This window comes from Argiope bruennichi, chromosome 10, assembly GCF_947563725.1.
Source record: "Argiope bruennichi chromosome 10, qqArgBrue1.1, whole genome shotgun sequence".
Lineage (NCBI taxonomy): Eukaryota > Metazoa > Arthropoda > Arachnida > Araneae > Araneidae > Argiope > Argiope bruennichi.
The window spans coordinates 85,061,289-85,080,656 of NC_079160.1; the positions used below are offsets into that span (position 1 = coordinate 85,061,289).

Genomic DNA, 19,368 nt, shown 5'->3' on the forward strand with positions numbered 1-19,368 from the left:
GAAATCTTCAATGTAATCCCTTATGAATAATTTGGTCTTAATGATTTTTCTTTCAAAATACGCGGGAACAGAGCTGCTGTAGAACTGCAGAAAATGTTGTAATAATTCTAATGATCCTAGAAATTGCCATTCATGAATTGAATTTTTTTTTATCATTATTATAAATGAATTTTTCCTTACACCTGTAGTTGCAGGAAATCAACATCATTTATTGGTTATTACATATATTGTTTAACAATAAATGCAAACTGCAAAAGGCATTCATGCACTAATCATGCTTTTCTTTAAATTGTAGCAAAAGTCATAAAATTAGATGATGATGATATCAATCAAAAAATGCTTTTGTTGCGTGAGGAAGATGACGTTTCTTAGATGATGAAAGAACTACGAAATTCGAAAACATTATCATTGAAGTGAATGAAAGCAGTATCTCGGAAAAGAGTGCCCGGATTCACAGGAATGAGTACAATCTTAGCTGGAAACCCTTCTTCAAACTTGCACACCACTTTAAAGCTCTTGTGCTGATGCATCAATACATATATGTGCTTATAAGAATAAATATTTTTGTATACCATATTTATTTAGATTATTTCATTGACTGCATGAGTCGTCATTCGAAAGATTTTTTTAAATTGAAAATTGGGAAAAAACATCAGAATTGTAATAAGAATCAGTATTCTTACTTCTGCAGCAAAATGTGTAAGGTTAGTAGTCATTTTACTCATATTATGCTCAGCATTTTTGTTCTTTTGACAGCATAATATTCTTTTGAGGCATTTTAACTCCAAAATGTTTCTAGATACTTATTAAAATTCAATTAGCTGTAGTTATGTCCAGTAAAGATGTAATTCGCTAAAAAAAAATGACGAGGAGTTTTTTTTTTGTAATAGGTATTTTGGATATATTTAACAAGATTTCAAGTAATGTGACATAACATGTTATAGCAATAAATTACAAGACTTTTCGTTATTGATCTTAGTTTCTGAGCAATTCAAATCATTTTGAGACTGCAATATTTGATATTGGTGATCTGTGCTACCGTGATGTCGGTTGCTCTTTCGATATCTTAAACTATTATAGAAGTGGACAATGTTATGATTACTAGCGTCAATAAGGAAATCGATCAAAAAATGGTCACATGGTTGGTGCTAGGGTTTGACGGTTTTCAAACCCGGTTTTAAAAAACCGGTTTTTTAAAGTAAATTTGTCACATTCGAAAACCGGTTTTTAAATTAAGAAAACCGGTTTTAAGAATTCATATTATTATGTAAAAATTAATTTTGAACTTATTTGATTTGCTATTCATTCTATGCAACGGGCAGCAAATACATTTTTTCAACGTTGCAAGTTGCGTTGGCCAGTGCTTGTGCACTGCACAGTTGCGCCTCGAATTCGTCAATTTATGTTTTTCATGAACATCCCTTTTCATTTTTTTTTTCTAGGCGAAACAAAAGTTTGATAAAGTTTATCTCTCGCTTCTCGTCGAATGTTTTGTCTATCGGTATGAAGTCGGTGCTAATAGAAACGTCAGCAATTTGACTGGCTCGTTTCGAAGAACGTGTGAAAGGAATAAATAATTCCCTGTTTTCTGCTTCTTGATCACAGTATTTAATGATATCATATAAAATTTTCTTCGTACCACTCCTGAAACCTTTTTTTACACCACTTGAACTAGCCATATCAATACGAAATATTCAGTTAAAATAAAATGCTGTCAGAAATCACATAACACTCACATACACGTGGAAAAAAATAGAACTAAAAAAGTATGTAATGCGAGAAATCCGAGGTCAAATGTGCTCATCGTTCCGCGTCTCACCCCTGAATGAAATGGAATTGTCGAAATGTGGTCTCAGAATCCGATCCGTCTCGAGTCATGACAGGTTTGCTTAATATTGTGAAGGTGAAAACTGGAAACAAAAATATAAAGTTGTTATATTTGGTAAAAATAACGTAAATATTAAGTATGTTTAATACTTATGTTTGTATTTTCTATTTTACATTTTAAAATTTAAATTTTATCATATAAATTTCTTCTATCAAAAATTAGTGTAAAATAAGAAGTTCTGGCTTCTGTTTAATGGAATTTTAAATAAAACACAGGTTGTTAAAATATTCCATATTTTCTTTCGCAACGTTTTAACATAAATTATGTCTTTAGCAAGCATCGGAATTAGATTAAAAAGTGCTTTTTTTTTCCTTCAAAATTCCTAGAAAATGTATTGATTAGTTTATTTTAAATTGCATTAATATTAATAGTTAAAATAATAAAATTGTAAAATAAACGTCAAAAATATTTATTCAATAACTTTAATTTCATTTTTAGATAAATGTGTGTAAGTCGGAAGTTTGGGATAGTTTCAAAAAGTTCGGTATAGACAAGGCAATCTGAAATCATTGTAATAAAATGTTGAGCTACAAAGGATCATCTGCGAGCAATCTACGTAATCATTTGAAAGCAGTTCATAAAATAATTGTCGGAAATAATATAATTGTTTAGTTTCTTGAAGACCCTCAAGAAAAACTTGCAAATCCAAACACACCGAAAGCTGAATTTTCATTATTTGAACAAACGAATAAAAGAACAAAAAACTTAGATTTGTAATTTGATGCCAAACTCAGTAACTAGTGAACGAGTATTTTCAATTTCAGGCAATATTGTGTCCAAAATAAGAACGATACTTAGCCATCGTTCAGTGGATATTTTGTTTTTTAAATCCTATTTTCTTAGGAAAAATTAAAATTAGTGAAAATAATATAAATATTATTTGAAATTTTTGTTTGAGTTTTCGTTATTTTGTGTAATATGTATATGTAATCTTTAATTTTGTTTTTTATATTTTAACTTATTAAAAATATTTTATTTTTCCCTATTAAATTTTTTTTTGACAAAAATTCGAAAACTGGCTAAAACCGGTTTTTTTGGAAATATCGAATCGAAAACCGGTTTTTCAAAAAGTCGGTTTTTGTAAAAACCCTAGTTGGTGCAAATACCTAAACCACCTAACTTTGCATTTGCAACCGAGGAATGAAAATACTATACAGGTGAGATTTATTTTTTAACATAATCGGCATTTAACAAATTGTATATGACACAAGGAATGAAAATTAACTCAGACTTTTATGATCTAATTCTGGACGTACAAACTAATGCATTCGTATTATGAATTATATATACGATTGGATTATATATAGACATTATATAACGCTGGTCAAAATACAATAAATATTTATCGACGAAAGATTTTTGCTTTTATTTTATAAAAATTATTGATGTTATTAATTATTTATCTCAGAAATTTGAAATATAGAATAGTAGTATTAGAGGATCATTTTTGCGATGAATTTTAAATTATAATTAAAACAGTTTTTAAATACAAAAAGCTGAAATTTCAATTAGGAGAACCGATTTTAACTTGTCTTAAACTAAATAATCACTGAGCAAATATTGTCATTATTGAAAAAAAAAAAAAAAAAAATCGCGTCCGATTTTTGAGGAATATCAAAGTCTACTATTCTTAGTTAAGAAAATGCTCTGTATTTTTTTATTGATTCATTCTAAGTGAAGTTTTCAATTGATAATTTGTCTAAACTAATGACTTTTCTAAATAGCCTATTCTGATAAATTTGAGGTATTTCGCTAATCAATAAATATGCTGACTTCAAGTGGCTGAAAATTGAAGTTATTTGCTTTGGAACAAATATTCTGAACAATAAGACACATAAGTCGTAAAAGATATTCCTTACTCTCATTTTTAAAATTTTTAATCTGAAATACAAAAAATGGGACCTGTTGCATTGAATATTACAATTGCAGTTTCAAGGTGTACCTAGGCATCATATTACATGTTATGTATGTTCTGAAAATTCTTTATGATGCTAATAGTAATGAATCAAGAGAACGATTTAACTAAATCTTAGAAAATCATGAAAAAATGTTATAAGGGTAGATGAAATGAATACAGGCTGGTATTGAATTGCTGTTCAACATCTGGTGGAGTTGTTCATTGACTGAACACTCAACGAAACTTAATAAGCACAAATTTTATCTTAACAGCTTCTATAGATTTGTAAATTATATTTATTATGATAATAATATTATTCTTATCATTATTATTTGATTCCCATTTTATTTATGTAATTGTTATATTTTTGAGGAGAGAGTACTATGTGTCGTAAAAAGTTGTATGGTAGGAAAAAAATCTGAGATAATATTTGGATACATAGCCTAAAAGTTAACACAAAATAGCTATAAATCTATGTCAACAAAAATTATGTTTAGTGCAATATCTGATTTTATAAACAGATGACATTTGTATAAATGTGATTGCAGTCTTAAAAAAAGAATTTGACATGTTAAATACATCATATCGGCATTTCTTCAAAATATTTATTGAAACTAAATCGAGAAATTTTATTTATTGAAACAAATATACAAATAAAAACTTTTTTTCAGGTATGGCTTCCTCAATACTGTCTCATATACTCTCTAATAAATGCATTTATGTGTTATTAACACCTTGACTGCCAGGGGGGTCATCTCTGATGGTCGGATTCATAGAAATTACTTGTAAGAAATTCGGAACTGCAATCAATGCGCTACCTACACGCTATTGGGGAACAATAGTTACGAAACCACCTATTAGCATATGATCTTGGACGAGGATCACTAGAATGTGGTAAATACATATTAAACAGAGCACCAACTATGTATTTTCCTATTAATGTGCATAGGTACTTTTCCGTTAGCCGGGCGCAAATATCGCCAATTGTGAACCAAACACAAATTTGGCAGAATTCTACATTATTTGAGCCCGGTTAACGGAAAAGTACCCAATATTGGTGTACATCATCTGTGGCGCAAGCAAAAATCGTCAAATAATGTGGAATTCCGCCAAATTCGCGTTTGGTTCACAATTGGCGACATTTGCGCTCGGCTAACGGAAAAGTACCCAATATTGTATACATAATTATAATTGTAGTCACAAAATCTTGTACGAAATTTCATATATTAAGGTCGTTACGTTTTTGCTATCGCTCTTAAATATTTGTGAAAAAGCAAACTGACAGATGTTCAACCTCTCGACGGATTTGGATTCAAATTTGATTCGACATTTTGGATATTAAATTTGTGCGGCAAATTTTGCACACCTGTTTCTCTTTGTTTTGTAGTTATAGTGTTCACTTATATTCGGACAGTTGGACAGACAGATTTCCTCTTCATGCATTTTGTTCAAAATTTGACAGAAATTTACAAATTTGGAATACAGGCTGATCTTTTCATCTTTGAAGCTCATCGCTTTTTTAAGTTATCGTCTTTTCAGATAGACTAATATAAATTTTAAAATGTGCTTTTCGGATTCAGGGCGGTTTGAAACTTGGAGATTCGTCAAAGAGTTCGGATTTTTTAACTTTTACAATATTCTTTGAATATTTTTAATACGAGAAAGTGAAGATCTTACCATTTTTGAGAAGACGGCAAAATTACTAGGAAGTGTCAATAATTAATGCATTATTTTGAGCAAAATAGTAAAAAAAAAAAAAAAAAAAATGGAATGAATGATAATACAGATGGAAATGAAAGTATTGCCAAACTACCAGTTTTCGACTTATTTGCTATTCATATTGGACCATTTGTTTAGCTCTGGATGAGTTTGAAAATCCATGTCTCATAGACCAAAAAAAGACGGTGCCACACTGTCCACTTGAGGTCATCTTCAGACTCAAACTTCTGACCACGGAGGAACCTCTTCATGAAATGAACAAGTGAAAACCTGAGGATTCTAAATTCGTGTTGTTTTCCTTCAAGTTCCAGGAACACTTGCTTTTTGATTGCTCCAAACTTACTGAAGGGAGAAGGGATTTTATTGTGGATCTCGATGCCTGTAATATTAAGTTTCCACCTCCGCTTCATGTTTTGGTCGACCACAAAATGGCTTTTCTCTCATTCTGTAAATTTATTGCCTTTGCTGCTTCAATTTTAATTAGTCTTTTTTATTTTTTCCTGTTGTTTTTATCTATGTATGTAGTTGTTTCTACTTATTTCTGTAAGCCTTGTGCTGTACTTTGCGGTGCACAAGGATTGACTTATTATTATTATTATTATTATTATTAATAATAATAATAAAAAGTTCCAGGAACAATTTTTTCCGTTCGGGCAAAATTCCAAAAATTCGTTTGAAAAATTATTTTGGCCCGAAGACCAGATACGGAATCTTTAAGTTTTCATCTAATTATCTGTATCACTAATTCTATTCTATGATGTCTTGCTACAGAACAAATAATTTACACATATAAAATTATAGAGTATTTAATGACCTACAAGATGTTTTTTCAATCTCTATTTATAAATCTGTCAGTGAGTTAGTGCTCTACAGGCCAGATCGTTTAGCCTAGAAATGCAAATTTGGCGCAGATATATTTTAAAAGGTGGAAATTTTTTCTTTGGAAGAATTTAAAAAAAAATGATAACTTTAATTAAATAAAAATTAAGTACAATTTTGATGTTTTTACAGGATAACTTCTGAAGATATTACTGTACAAAAAAATATTTTATATCACCTAAAAATTCAAAAATTTATCTTTTCAATGATACTAATTTCGTATAATATTTTTTATATAATAATTTAAGTTTTTTTTTCTTTCTAAATTTAAACAATCTTTTAAAAAATATTTTAAGTACATTTTCTAAAAAAAATGGAAAGAATTCTGAAAGAATATTAAATGTATCACGAACGATAATAAAAACGCATAAGAATTCTGGAAAAAGTTGAAAGTTGTTTAGAAAGATCACTAATAAAATTGCAGATATTTTTTTACATTTTTTTTTACAATCGAATTACAAATTTCCATCTTATTCTGTATACAAATCATTGTTGGCAAAGCAGATTTCAGGAAAGCCATATATTTACTTAATTCTGTTAAGTAAATCTGGTTATTAATTCTTAATCTGAAAAAAAAATTGTTATTTAGTCCGTAACTAAAGACATGCATTTCCTCACGCGGCCAGAAACATTTAATCAAAATGACTCCATTGTTATTTTTCTTTTTTGTCTTTTGTAAACAGAATTGGAATTTATTTTGAAACATAATACATTCTGGAAATCATGTAATTACCAAAAATATTAATATTAAAAATGTTAAATGTTATAATATTAAGTGTTGGAACGATGTTAGAAGAAAAACCTAAACAATCTTTTAATGAGTATTTACATTGTTTAGATATTAAGGAATTATACTAATGTTAGTAACTCTTAGAATTTAAGAAACTAAAATGAGGAATACAATATTTTAACATATTATTTAAGAACATTTCTTTATTCTTTTTCCATTATTCAAATTAAAAGTCAATGACTCCATAAATAACAACAATAACTTTGATAAAGAGTAACTCCTGCTCATACTTAGACTTTTGCCAACTTACTGTTGAAAAAATTACTTGAAGATTCAGAGGAGGCATTGTATTCAAGGAAAAAATACTATGTGATAATTAGAGATAATGAACATGGAGTTATTTTGTCTCCTGTCTCTGATTACTGGTTAATGTTATTAACATGAACAAAATCCAATTTCTTACACTGTTTTAGGTTTAAAATTAGGTTATATCCTAAAAAAGATTAAAAATAGCAAAGTATATCCATCCTTTATAAACTGTAAAGAAATTGACAGGAAAAAAATGGAAATGTATAGTAAAATAAACGGAATGGCATAAGGCCTTTAAATTGGTACGAATAATATATTTAACTTTTTTTACGCTTAACAATATTTTGCTTAAGAAGTTACTAAGACTAAGTTATGTAAAATAATAAATAAAAAATTTTAGCAACCATTAATCCGGGCGAAACAACTGATCGCAAAGACGGCATACATACAATAACAGAAGCTGAAATAAAACGATAGCAATTTAATCGAAAGAGGACACGAGTCATCCTATAAAACTTAAGCAATTATTTTTTTTCTTATCAATGCACAAATTGCAAGAACTTTCTAGTTTCATGCCAATTATAAAAATGATTACTCATTATTTGTGTAAAAAGCAACTTTGTTCTTTCTAAATCTACACATCTTGGATTATCTATAAATCTAAGATTTCCTGATTCAGAAACTCACATAGAAATGAAAAGAAAAGAAAAGAAGTAATCGTTTCTGGATTCGCCGTCATAAAAAGTTCTGATCTTAGTCGTTTGACTATCACTTCTTAACTTCTGCTCTCTAGGCTATAAAGAAGGATCTGCAAAGAAGAAAATGCAAAGTTGAATTAAACTGAAATATACTTTATCATCTGTCACAATATTATAATTTTGGTTATTCATTTATCTTCATCTAATTTAGGTATCATTGATTACAGTCTTCTAAATGCTCTAACTTATTCCTCAGTAAATGCTCATCAAATTTCGACTTCCACAAAGTATCCAAAGCGTTGGTGGCCTAATGGTAACGACTTGGAGCCAGAAACGAACGGTTTTCAGGTTCGAGACTCGATTTCACCTAAGAACTGCCGTGTAAATAGGTCTAGTGCACGTTAAATCCGTCGGGACCAAACATTTGGAGAGAAGGGTGATCTGGGTAGACTTCAAGTAGACTTCATCTGTTAAATTTGTTAAACTGCATCTGCAGAATCATAATACTTTGGACTGTTTGGACTAAAGGCCAGCACCTTATTAAATCTACAAATGCAGTAAACAATATCTTGGTTTTGAAATCTTCTACAAATAATCGCCATTAAATAGATGATCAAAGCTTTTAAAATTATCCACCATATATGGGAAAGGTTGAGGGGCGATGTATAATAAGCTGATTTACCTTTATATTTTTACTTTTAATTCTCAAATTGTAAACGTTTATCTTTTAAATTTCATCTTATCTTCAATTTTGTTTTAGGTTTATTTTAAAATTATTATTTTATCAATATTACAGCGATTACTGCTTTTATTTAATGCTTTTGAACTGTCCATATTGACAGAAAATTTTTTCTAAGTCAAGTTCTGTTGATTCACGAATTTTTATATTCCATTCAACCTGTGAAATTATCTGCGATTTCGTATGAAAGATAATATAGCTATTACATTGAATTACAGTTTTAGTTTTTTTTTACTCATCATCGTGAATCAGGATTTCAGTTTTATTATAAGTTACATAATTCATTTTTGTTAAGTCTATGATTCTTACATTAAACTTTTTTTATATTCCGTTATGGTTAGTAGTCTCCGCAGAACTTTATTGCAGACATTCTAATTAAGGTATTATCCCAGAAAACACCCTGCATGGCATTGGCGCACAAGAGTTACGAAATACCAACATTTGGCCTGAATTCGACATTTTCACTGAATTTATCGTGTGATCCTGGGCTTGATTTTTTTTGGTGGTTAATAGTCAGCATGCGGTCCATAGTATTTGATAGTATAATCAAATTGTGTTTTATACACGTTTTTACCAACTTATTGGAATAAAATTTTGACACAAAATTACGCATGTAGTCACAAAATCCAATACCAAATAGGATAAATTTAAATCATTACGTTTTTGAGCTATAGCAATTATTTATTCCTGAAAAAAAAGATTGACAGACGGTCAACCCCTAGTTGGATTTGGCTCAAAATTCAATAAGCGTCTGCACTATAGATGTTAAATCTGTGAACCGAATTTTATCCATCTAGATCTCTTCGTTTCTTATTTATCGTTTTAATTAACATTCGAACATCCGGACAGACAGAGTTCTGAAAAGATTTAGCTCAAAATTTGATAGAAATCTACAAATTCGTTGTAAAGACAGTATACAAAATTTCATCTGTCTAGCTCAAAGAGTTTGAAAAGTTCTCTCTATCAAAGAAAAACAAACGTACATTTCCTAAAAAAAAGAGTTTTTTAAATTCAGGCAGTCTAAAGCATGCAGATTCATCAAAATATCGAGCTCGAATTTTTTGACGATTATAATATTTTCTTTGTACATTGTACGCGATAAATTAAAAAGAATAATAATGTTAATAAAAATCTTTAGTTCCAAAAATTCGATTAATACATAATGTATTTATTCTTAAAAAGTTTGATTATAAGATATTTGGCTTATGCTTGAGATGTGGTGATCTAAGGTTAGATCACCACATAGTTATAACTGGTTAGATCACACCAGTTAGAATATGAAGATCATGGACTCGGTATTCCCTTCATATAAATAAAGGTGAATATATGCGAATGTGACGCTACATCCCAGTCTTTTTGGCTTAGATTTATTTTAGTGAAAGCGAATATACTCCTTGAAACAAGTTTATTTTTTTAAATATGATTTTTATTAATTAAAAAATATGCGAGATTTTGAAATTTTTTTCATGAAAACTCATGCATATATTCCCTCACATAAATAATTTTCACACCATTTTAAAATTTAAAAAGTTATCTCTTCAATGAGGATACTTTAATTGCTATGAAATTCTTTAATCTGAATTTAATTAACTTTCAAACCTAATTTTAAGTATCTTTCGCGACACTATTTCCCTTATTGTGAATGAAAAAGAAGTCTTTTTTCCTTGTTCCATCAAATGTCTGATTTTCTGCCACTGCTGAAATTTACAAAAGGATACTGTTTTTCAACATCTAAGCAGTTAAAAAAGCTAATAGAAAAGTGAAGTTACAATACAGCTAAATTTAGAATGTAATTGAACCGGACATAATAGCTTTATGCCTTCATGGGATGGATCTTCATTAGAAAACTTCATATACATAATTAACAGAATATATAAAAGTCTATTAAAATAACAAGGCTTTAATGTCTGACAATTTGATGGAATCGTGGGCATAAAGTTTTATCTAAGTGATTTAATTGAAATTAAATATAACCAATATCTCCTACAAAACCAACTGATTGCCAAAGATGATAAGTGTGTAATAAAATAAGATTTTAGTTCCAAAAAACTTTGAATAGCGATAATCCAAAAAAGTAAACTAAAAATGTAGAATCCTTTAAAAAAACGCCAAAGACTACAAACGCTGCATATTTTATTCATGGAATATACGTATTAGTAAAGGCGAACGATTTCTCAGCCTTTGTACGAATAATAAATAAAAAGGTACCAAGATAAAGCGAAATTGAAATAGTTTACAATTTTATTAAAATCAAAATATTCTAAGGATTTGAAAAGTATAGGAAATCAATGCTTTTGCAGATAGAATCATAATTGCTATTTAAATATGATTGCATCAGATGTTGAATGAAAGGAAGAAATTACAATAAAGTCAAAGTAGTAATAGTAACATCCCATTGTAATATAGCTATCCATGACAATAACTATCGTTGAAAAAGTCGTAGAAAACTTGATTGTAATAAAACATGTAATTTTAATCGTCAGTAAAGGATTATTAGTATGAAGTAAAGATGTGGATCAAAAAGGCTGTGAGGCAGCTGATTTCTGTGACAAGCAGGCCATATCTGTAGAATTCCTTTTTCAACATATGGTTCTGAAACATTCCATCAAGATCACCCTTAAAATATCTAGTTTTCGTTGTAGGCTAAAAGAATAGAATAATAATTCAAATGAAAAAACACCAGTTGAATTATTTTCAAAATTTTCGAAAACTCAGCATCACGGAAGGGACAAAGCATGATCTTTGCAATCGATTACGGCCTATCCTTTTCATATTTCAAATACTTTTACATCAAAGAATTTGGCTGCTGCAATTACGAGAAGGTGGGTGTTCCATTACCTGCACACATCAACAAACTAACCAGGATTGGAAAAATATCAGTTGAATTATTCTCAAAGTTTTCCTAAACTCAAAACCATGAAAGAGAAAATGTGACCGTTACAGCCGATTACGGCCCATCCCTTTCATATTTCAAATGCTTTTACATCAAAGAATTTGACTATTGCAGTTGCCGAGTGATGGGTATTCCGTTCAATAACGCCACCGACTGCGCACTCACCACAACTGCACACATCAACAAATCAACAAACAAGCCAGGACATCGAAAAGATCTGATAGAATAACATAATGAGAAACAAATCATCCAAAGTTAGTGCAAGAAATCCTGCATGGTTCTTGCAAGATAACGAACACTTTGTTTCCTGGAATCATGCTTAGAATGCTTTCTTTACTGTAATTTGAAATCAATTCACCCATTTCACTGTTTATTATTAAGAATCCAATTAAGCCGTTTCTTCAAGCAAGCAAAGCATCGACATCAAAGTCCATAAACTTACTAATCTTCATCAAATATATTCTACATTCTGATGTAATAATTTGTTTATAATTTTTCCTATTTTTTGAAATAAATCTTTCCATTCAGCTGATAGGAACTTTAAAGGTTCCGAGCTCGAGAATACATTATGGCGAAAAGAAAACGAAGAAATCGACATATGAATTGAAATTTTAAAAATGCAATAAAAAGTAGAATGGAGCTCGAAGAATAAGACTTAAATTAAATTATTTTATTAATTATATTGCCATTTTTATAACAGTACAATCATTTTTCAAACTGTATACCCAAGTATTATTCTACAAGCATTTAAAAACCAAAAAGTTTGAAATATTTTGTAGAAAATTGTAGAATTTTGTAGAAAAACAAAATGACGAAGTAATTTTTAAACACTGATTTCACCTTGATGTCTGATTTAAATTTGTGACCAAGCATGTTTGCCATTACTTTTTAAGATAACGAAGCTTTCATTGCTTAGCTATATAAATCCATTTTGAAAACTTTGTAACATTTCGAAGTGGTTGTCAGCTCTTCTGGATTTTCTATTATCCTTCTTATTTTCGATAACCATTATGGAGCTGGAGAGTGTTATGATTACTGGTACCAATAGGGGAATAGGACTGGAGTTCGTTAAACAGTTGATGCAATTGCCCAAACCACCTCGTTTTATATTTGCAACCTACAGAGATGAAAGTACGACACAGGTGAGATATTACTTTCTTTTATTTTTGATGAAATCGACGAATAACTGATCGCAATTGAAAATTTGAATATTGAACTTTTAGCACACTTTTTGAAAATAATTCTTGGTGCATAATTTGATTAACTTGTTTTACAAATCATATATATATATATATATATATATATATATATATATATATATATATATGGTTTTATTGTATGTATACAATTTTTTTTATATATATAAGTTGTTGTAAAATTAAAATAAGCTTTTGTCAATGAAAGGAAGTTTTATGTTAAATGATGAAAAAATACAACTCATTAATGTTATTTCTGCATTTAGAACAAAAAGAAGAGCCAAAAAATCATTGAAACTTCTGATGGAAGTTTATTTTGGAAAATAATGCATTAATTAATTAAGCTAAGAAATTATCAAAGACAATTCTTACTTTCACCCAAATTTTTTTTATCTGTAACATAAAACTGAAATCTATTACATTAAAGTACCTGGGAGACCAAGCGTCACTCGGCAGTTTATTTATTGTTTTGTAAAATTATAAATAAAATCCTATCCTAATAGCTCGTTTAAAGTTATAGGCGAAATCTAATTGAAATTCAAACGTGGGATCGAACTATTGAAAAATGCTTGGGAATCCGAATCCTAACAATTACTCCATCTCTGATATCCTTATGCAACTCATATATAGCCACATGTCAATATGTAGCTATAAAATATGTTTTTTTTATGTGTAAAATAGCTTTTTTTATTCCAGGAAAGACACCTATACGAATAAAGTCGAAAAGCAAAACCTTATCTAAATATAAAATCTGATCCAAATCGCTCGAGCCGTTTCCGAGATACAAGAAATAAACTTTTATATAAAAAAGAATTTCGCGTTTAAAGTTATAAAATATCGATAGAAAAGCGAAGAATCTTGAACGAAATGGCAAAGGAAAAATGTTATGTTCATTTCAAAACATTTCCAACTTGCTCTTTGTTTTTCCATCCTACTAGAAGGAAGGACATGTCAGATGGAAGGATGAGAAGTCACCGGTGGAATTTTCATTTCTTAGCTACTCTCTTATTCAGTCCGTCTAGGGTACCTAAAAAAAATGGGGGAGATCTTTTTGCATGAACCTTTAAACTCACTTGTACTGTACTTGCCTCCAAGTACGAACCGAGAGCACCCCATACATGAGCAGGAGAAATCCTCGTGTATGAGGTGCTCCTCCTAAAGGAACTAAAGGAGTTATTTCTTATACATGAGGAGGAGTTCATTTATGTTGGTTGCTTCTCGCCTTCTTGGTAAGCTCAATAATGGTGAGGATTTGCTATTTCCACTCCAAAAACGGGTTGCACTTCTATGCGAGGGGTGAATAAAAGAACCAAGCTATAAGGAAGGATATAATGCATTCAACAAAGTGCCCATTTTAATTCTCGTGGCGTCTCGCTCATTCAGAATCCGAAAACTAAGGTAGACTAAGGGTAATGGTTTGTGGTTACTCCTCATTGCATCTACAAAGATTAAAAAAAAAAAAAAAAAAAAAAAAAAAAACTTAAAAGAATTATAATTCAAGATGTTCTTTAATAGGTTCTTGGAATTTCACAATTCTTAGACTATTAAATAAATCGCCGAGGCTAGGGATATGGCAGAGAAGATGGTGGGAGTGCACATACCCACTTAATGTTTCCCAAATCCCCATTTTCATCAAGTGATCTGAAAATTTTGAAACAATAAAAAATAAAGGAATATTTTATGATGTAATATTATATGTATAACATAAATGGTGCCACAAGAGATGTGAAAAAGATATTATTTCCTTAAGTATTGCATTTAGATGTATATTTACAAAGTTTTGTTAAGTAAGATAAGCAGTTGTGAATCTGAATGAAATCTGTTGATCATAAAAATTAAAAACCAGCGGAAGTGGTCTTCCCAAAATTTTCTCGCATACTCTCTAATAAACTTGTCATGCCAGAAAACGCCTTACATGGCATTGTTATTCCATTAGTTATGAAATATTAACTTTTATCGGGAATTTATAATTTTGAATTTATCATGCCATCTTTGGCAAGTTATTGGGTGATGAATCTTTGGCACGCGGTTAATAGTATCCAAAAATCGAATTTGTGTTTTAGACGCGTTTTTCTCAACCAATTGAGAAAAAAATTTGACACAGACTTACTACTATAGACATAAAATCCATACCAAATTTAATCTATTGAACTCATCGCGTTTATTTGTTTCTGAAAGTACAGACCGACAGAAGATCAATCGGTTGTTGGATTTGGCTCAAAATTTGAAAGGTGTCTAGACTGCAGATGTTAATTCAGTATATCGAATTTTATTTGTCTAGCTCTTTTCGTTTTGTAATTATCGTGTTAGCTTATATTAAAACAGACTGCCGGGATAGCCTGGTTGGTAGAGCGGCAGATTGGTGTCCCTTAGGTTGCGAGTTCGAACCCCGCCAGCCGAAGATTCCCCGCGTGCTTGGTGGCTGAAGCGCATTAAATCTGTCGTGGTCACAAAGTCCTCCATGTCGAGAGTAATACCACTGGGGGTACTGGATCAGGGGTTATCGTTCTCTGATTCAGGTCTAAATAGCGATCTGGGGTTGAGTGAATGAAATGCGTGAATGAAGTCCTCCCCTTAAAAAGGGTTGTGACGTGTGTGTAGCTAAGTCGTTCTCTTGGCCCTAGATGGCGCTACTATAGAAACAACAAGAGGCGTTCCCCCTCAGGCTTAAATCGGCTGTCTTCGAACAGCGGACTTGTCCATGGCAAGCGCCATAAGAAACAACAGCAGAACAGACGGACTTATTCTGATTTGATATAAATTTGCGAATTTGGACCATATATCAAATTTCAACTGATTAATTCAAAGAGTATTTGAGTTATTTTGGTCACAGACAGACAGACTACCATTTTCCAAAAATACGTTTTCGGCTCAGAGAAGTCTAAAACGTGGCGATTCGTCAAAATCTAGAGTTTGAATTTTTTTGACGCTTATTTTACTTTCTGTATTCTGCGTGTACTAGAAAATAATAATAAATTTTTGATACAGCTCCCATGGTGTACAAATGCCAATTAATGAAATATTATTTCTGACATCTCTCTATGCATCGTTTCATTCTTCTACTTGCAAAACATCACCCTTTTTTCTATTTGTCAAGATATAAAAAGAAAATTTATTGATTTAGACCATTTTTCTATACCTCTGACTAGTATTTGAACGAGTATTCAATTATACTTTTGAGTGTTAATATCCAAATCAGGACTCACTATTAAAAGGGCAATACCAATGTATTTATTATCACATTAAAAATTTAAAAAAAATGGTTAATTGAGGCATTCATTGAAATGATTACAAATATTTTTCAAAAACAACGTTTCCGATATCTCTGCGAAGTTACTTTTTTCAAATAATATTTACATTCTCATGCAAATGCATCAAAATTACATACAGCACACATAATCAGAATTTCAAATTTTCCTCGTTGCTTCGTATTAAGTAAAGCTTAGCATCACGAGCAAAGAGCTTCCTTTCCTTATTTAAATTTGTACTGCTTCTCTGAAATAACTTTAATTTTCTCAACTTTTCCTTCTTTATGCAATCGAAGCCGCAATTTTTGAATATTAAAATGAGCAGTCCTATGCATATTTAACAGATTTCCTTTTAGTCATGTTGGCTGAATGATGTACTACTTGTTTACTAAATAACAATTACCTATTACTAATACATTTGCATTTTTAAAATAAATGTTTTCGTCAAACTTTGTGACAGAGCTCGTAAAATTTAAAACTAAGCAAACGTCTGCAAGTTTCATAAATGGGAGTGTGAAACTTTTGTGTTCATAGATGAATATATGGTAAATATTTTACTAATTGATATTTTTACACTTTGGGAGTCTTACAAAAATTTAATTTTTTAAGCTTTTTATTTTTTTATGTATGTGAAAGCGACAATCATCTGCCTAAATTACATTTTTTTAAAAAGAAATATTTTATTTTATCTAATGAAGAGTCTAACTTAAAAATAGTTATTTCATTGAAATAATATCTACGTTGTCGGTTTTGGAATGTTTAAGTTTTAACAGGTTATTCGTACACTGTTATCCTTACACTTCTGTAAAGGATAACTGGAAAAATAAGCGAAAATCATTTTCTATGTCACATGTATAACGTATCATTTTCCCCGTTCTTTCCCTAGAAAAGTGAAGACACTACAGTATATAATCACTAAGCTGGTTTGTAAAAACTTTTATGTGTTTAAGTGTTTATTAGACATACACTTATAATCGCAAAGTTTCATTAAAAAAGAACCAAACGCATAAACATATTTTGGCTTCTGTAAAGGATGATAATAAAATTTTTTTAAATTAAATTTTTATGTGGCTTCCATAGCGAAAAAGCATCAATGAAAGAAGAGTTCTCTCTAAGGATGTAAATTTGCATCTGAAAGGACGCTTCTATTAATAAACTTTTTGGAAAGCAAATTTATTGACTTAGACCATTTTACTATACTCCTAACCAGGATTCCGTTGTATTATCAATATATTACAAAAGACTATTAAATAACTAGCCGCCTTTGGCGACCAGCCGGTTCACCAATATTACAGCTTGCTACAATTTTCAATTAAATATTTTAAGTAACTGGTCTCTTAATAGATTCTCAAACAAAACATTTTTAATCTTCAAATTTTGATAGTCATACCAAACTTATACTGTAGTTTAGATCGTTTCGTTCAATTTACTATATATATTTTGCTAATTTGTTGTCATTTCCAGTAAAACTTCAACTTTAATTTAAAGTAGAAATGATGAAATTGCAATTAATATGAAGATATTTTTATTAAAATCAAGCGTTTTATTTTATTTATCATCTTTATTATTATTTATTTATTATTATTATTGAATATGAGTATTGCAAACAGAATCGCTCGGTATTTAAGTCTTATGTGAACTACAAAATATTTTTCATAATTTAAGTAATATCTCAAAGAATAATTCAACAAAAATTTCTCAGATTCAGCATAGAATTCAGTTTTTAGTTTTGCTTTCAAAAGGAATGAAATGAAATCAATAATAATATTTTGTTCCGGCCTATAAATATATTTCAAAAATTACGAAGTCTAAATTTAATGCAGTAAGGTATCATATTCTGAGAAATATTTTGGACACACCACATTTTAAATAAATGAATGAATGCTTCTATTTTCCACGATCAACTAAGACTTATTTATGAAGTTTTGAATTTTAAAAATTTAGAAAAACTCAACATTTTCATAATCTTAGGCCAATTAATCTTGAGAAACCTGCGCGCTGATTGGCGTATTTTCTTTGAAACGATCGATGGAAAATCTAAAATTATCCTTTTTTTATTGAATAGTGATATTCAAATTTTCATAAATCAGTCAGTTTAAGTGATTGATTTAGTTGATTGGAAATTAACTCTTTTTATTTAAAATATTAGTGTTTCAAGAACATTTTGTTAATCGAGATTTCCACAGCAGAAGCTTTATGTAAAATCAAAAATTCGTTATTTATTAGAGCATTTATTGAATCAAGTTACATAAAATATAATCATTTTCCATTTAGACCATTTTAGCAGATCTGTGTCTTACTAAAGGTTTACAAATTAGCTGTGTGGCCCTGATTTGAAAGGATATCCTGTTCATATTAAACAAAACTTGCCTTAAAATAAAACTGATTTATTGGATTAATAATATAGAGAGTGTAAAAGATCATAAAATAATTCTTCTTGAATTTATTTTTTTTAAAAAATAATATTTCATATTTGTTTCATTTCCTACAGACACGTGCTGAAAATTATATTTTTGCAGATTTCATTTCCAAAAAGATTTAATTTATTTTTAATTGAAGATTTAATCAATGTGATGGCAACACTTTGAAAAAAGCTAATTTTTTCCCATGAATGAGAAACATGCTCGTGCAGCTTAAATTTTATTTTTATTTTGTGCGAAAAAAATTGTTGAAAAGTATAGTTAAAATATTTATTTAAAAATTCATTAAAAATAGAAATTTAATTTTAAGGTTAAAACATTGGTATCATTTAAAAGATAAATTTTTGATCTTTAATTTCATGTAAAAATATTTTTTGTGCAGTAATATTTTCGGAAGTTATAGCAGAAACACGACAAAATTTCGCTTAATTTTTAAATAAATAAAATTCTAATTAAAAATTCGAAAAAATAACCCCCACGGGCACATTCCCGGCCTCCAAGGTATACACGTGCTAAATTTGGTAGCTGTATGTCAAACGGTCTGGCCTGTAGAGCGCCAACACACACACACACACACACACATTGAGCTTTATTATAAGTATAGATAATGCATTCTTCGACATCTATGTAGAAGTACATTTATTTAACAATGTGCGATTTCCAATATATGTTATCCATTTCATCATAATTTGGGACATTAAGACAGACTTTTTGAATTTGTCAATAAAATGCTGAGAAGCACGTTCTGCCAA

General features: G+C 29.8%; 1 protein-coding gene across 2 annotated transcripts in view; it reads left to right on the plus strand.

Annotated features, from left to right (window-relative positions):
- The first annotated feature begins 12,724 nt into the window (after nt 1-12,724).
- The window catches only part of LOC129989210 (C-factor-like), a 28,227-nt gene continuing 21,583 nt past the window's right edge, over nt 12,725-19,368 (plus strand). Inside the window, exon 1 of one of the 2 annotated variants that reach the window (XM_056097589.1) lies at nt 12,725-12,894. In XM_056097589.1, the coding sequence (XP_055953564.1) occupies nt 12,763-12,894 (132 nt within the window). In that variant the 5' untranslated portion in view covers nt 12,725-12,762. Of the gene's footprint in view, nt 12,895-16,631; nt 16,742-19,368 lie in introns of those variants that run through there. The other variant, XM_056097590.1, reaches the window with a different exon arrangement.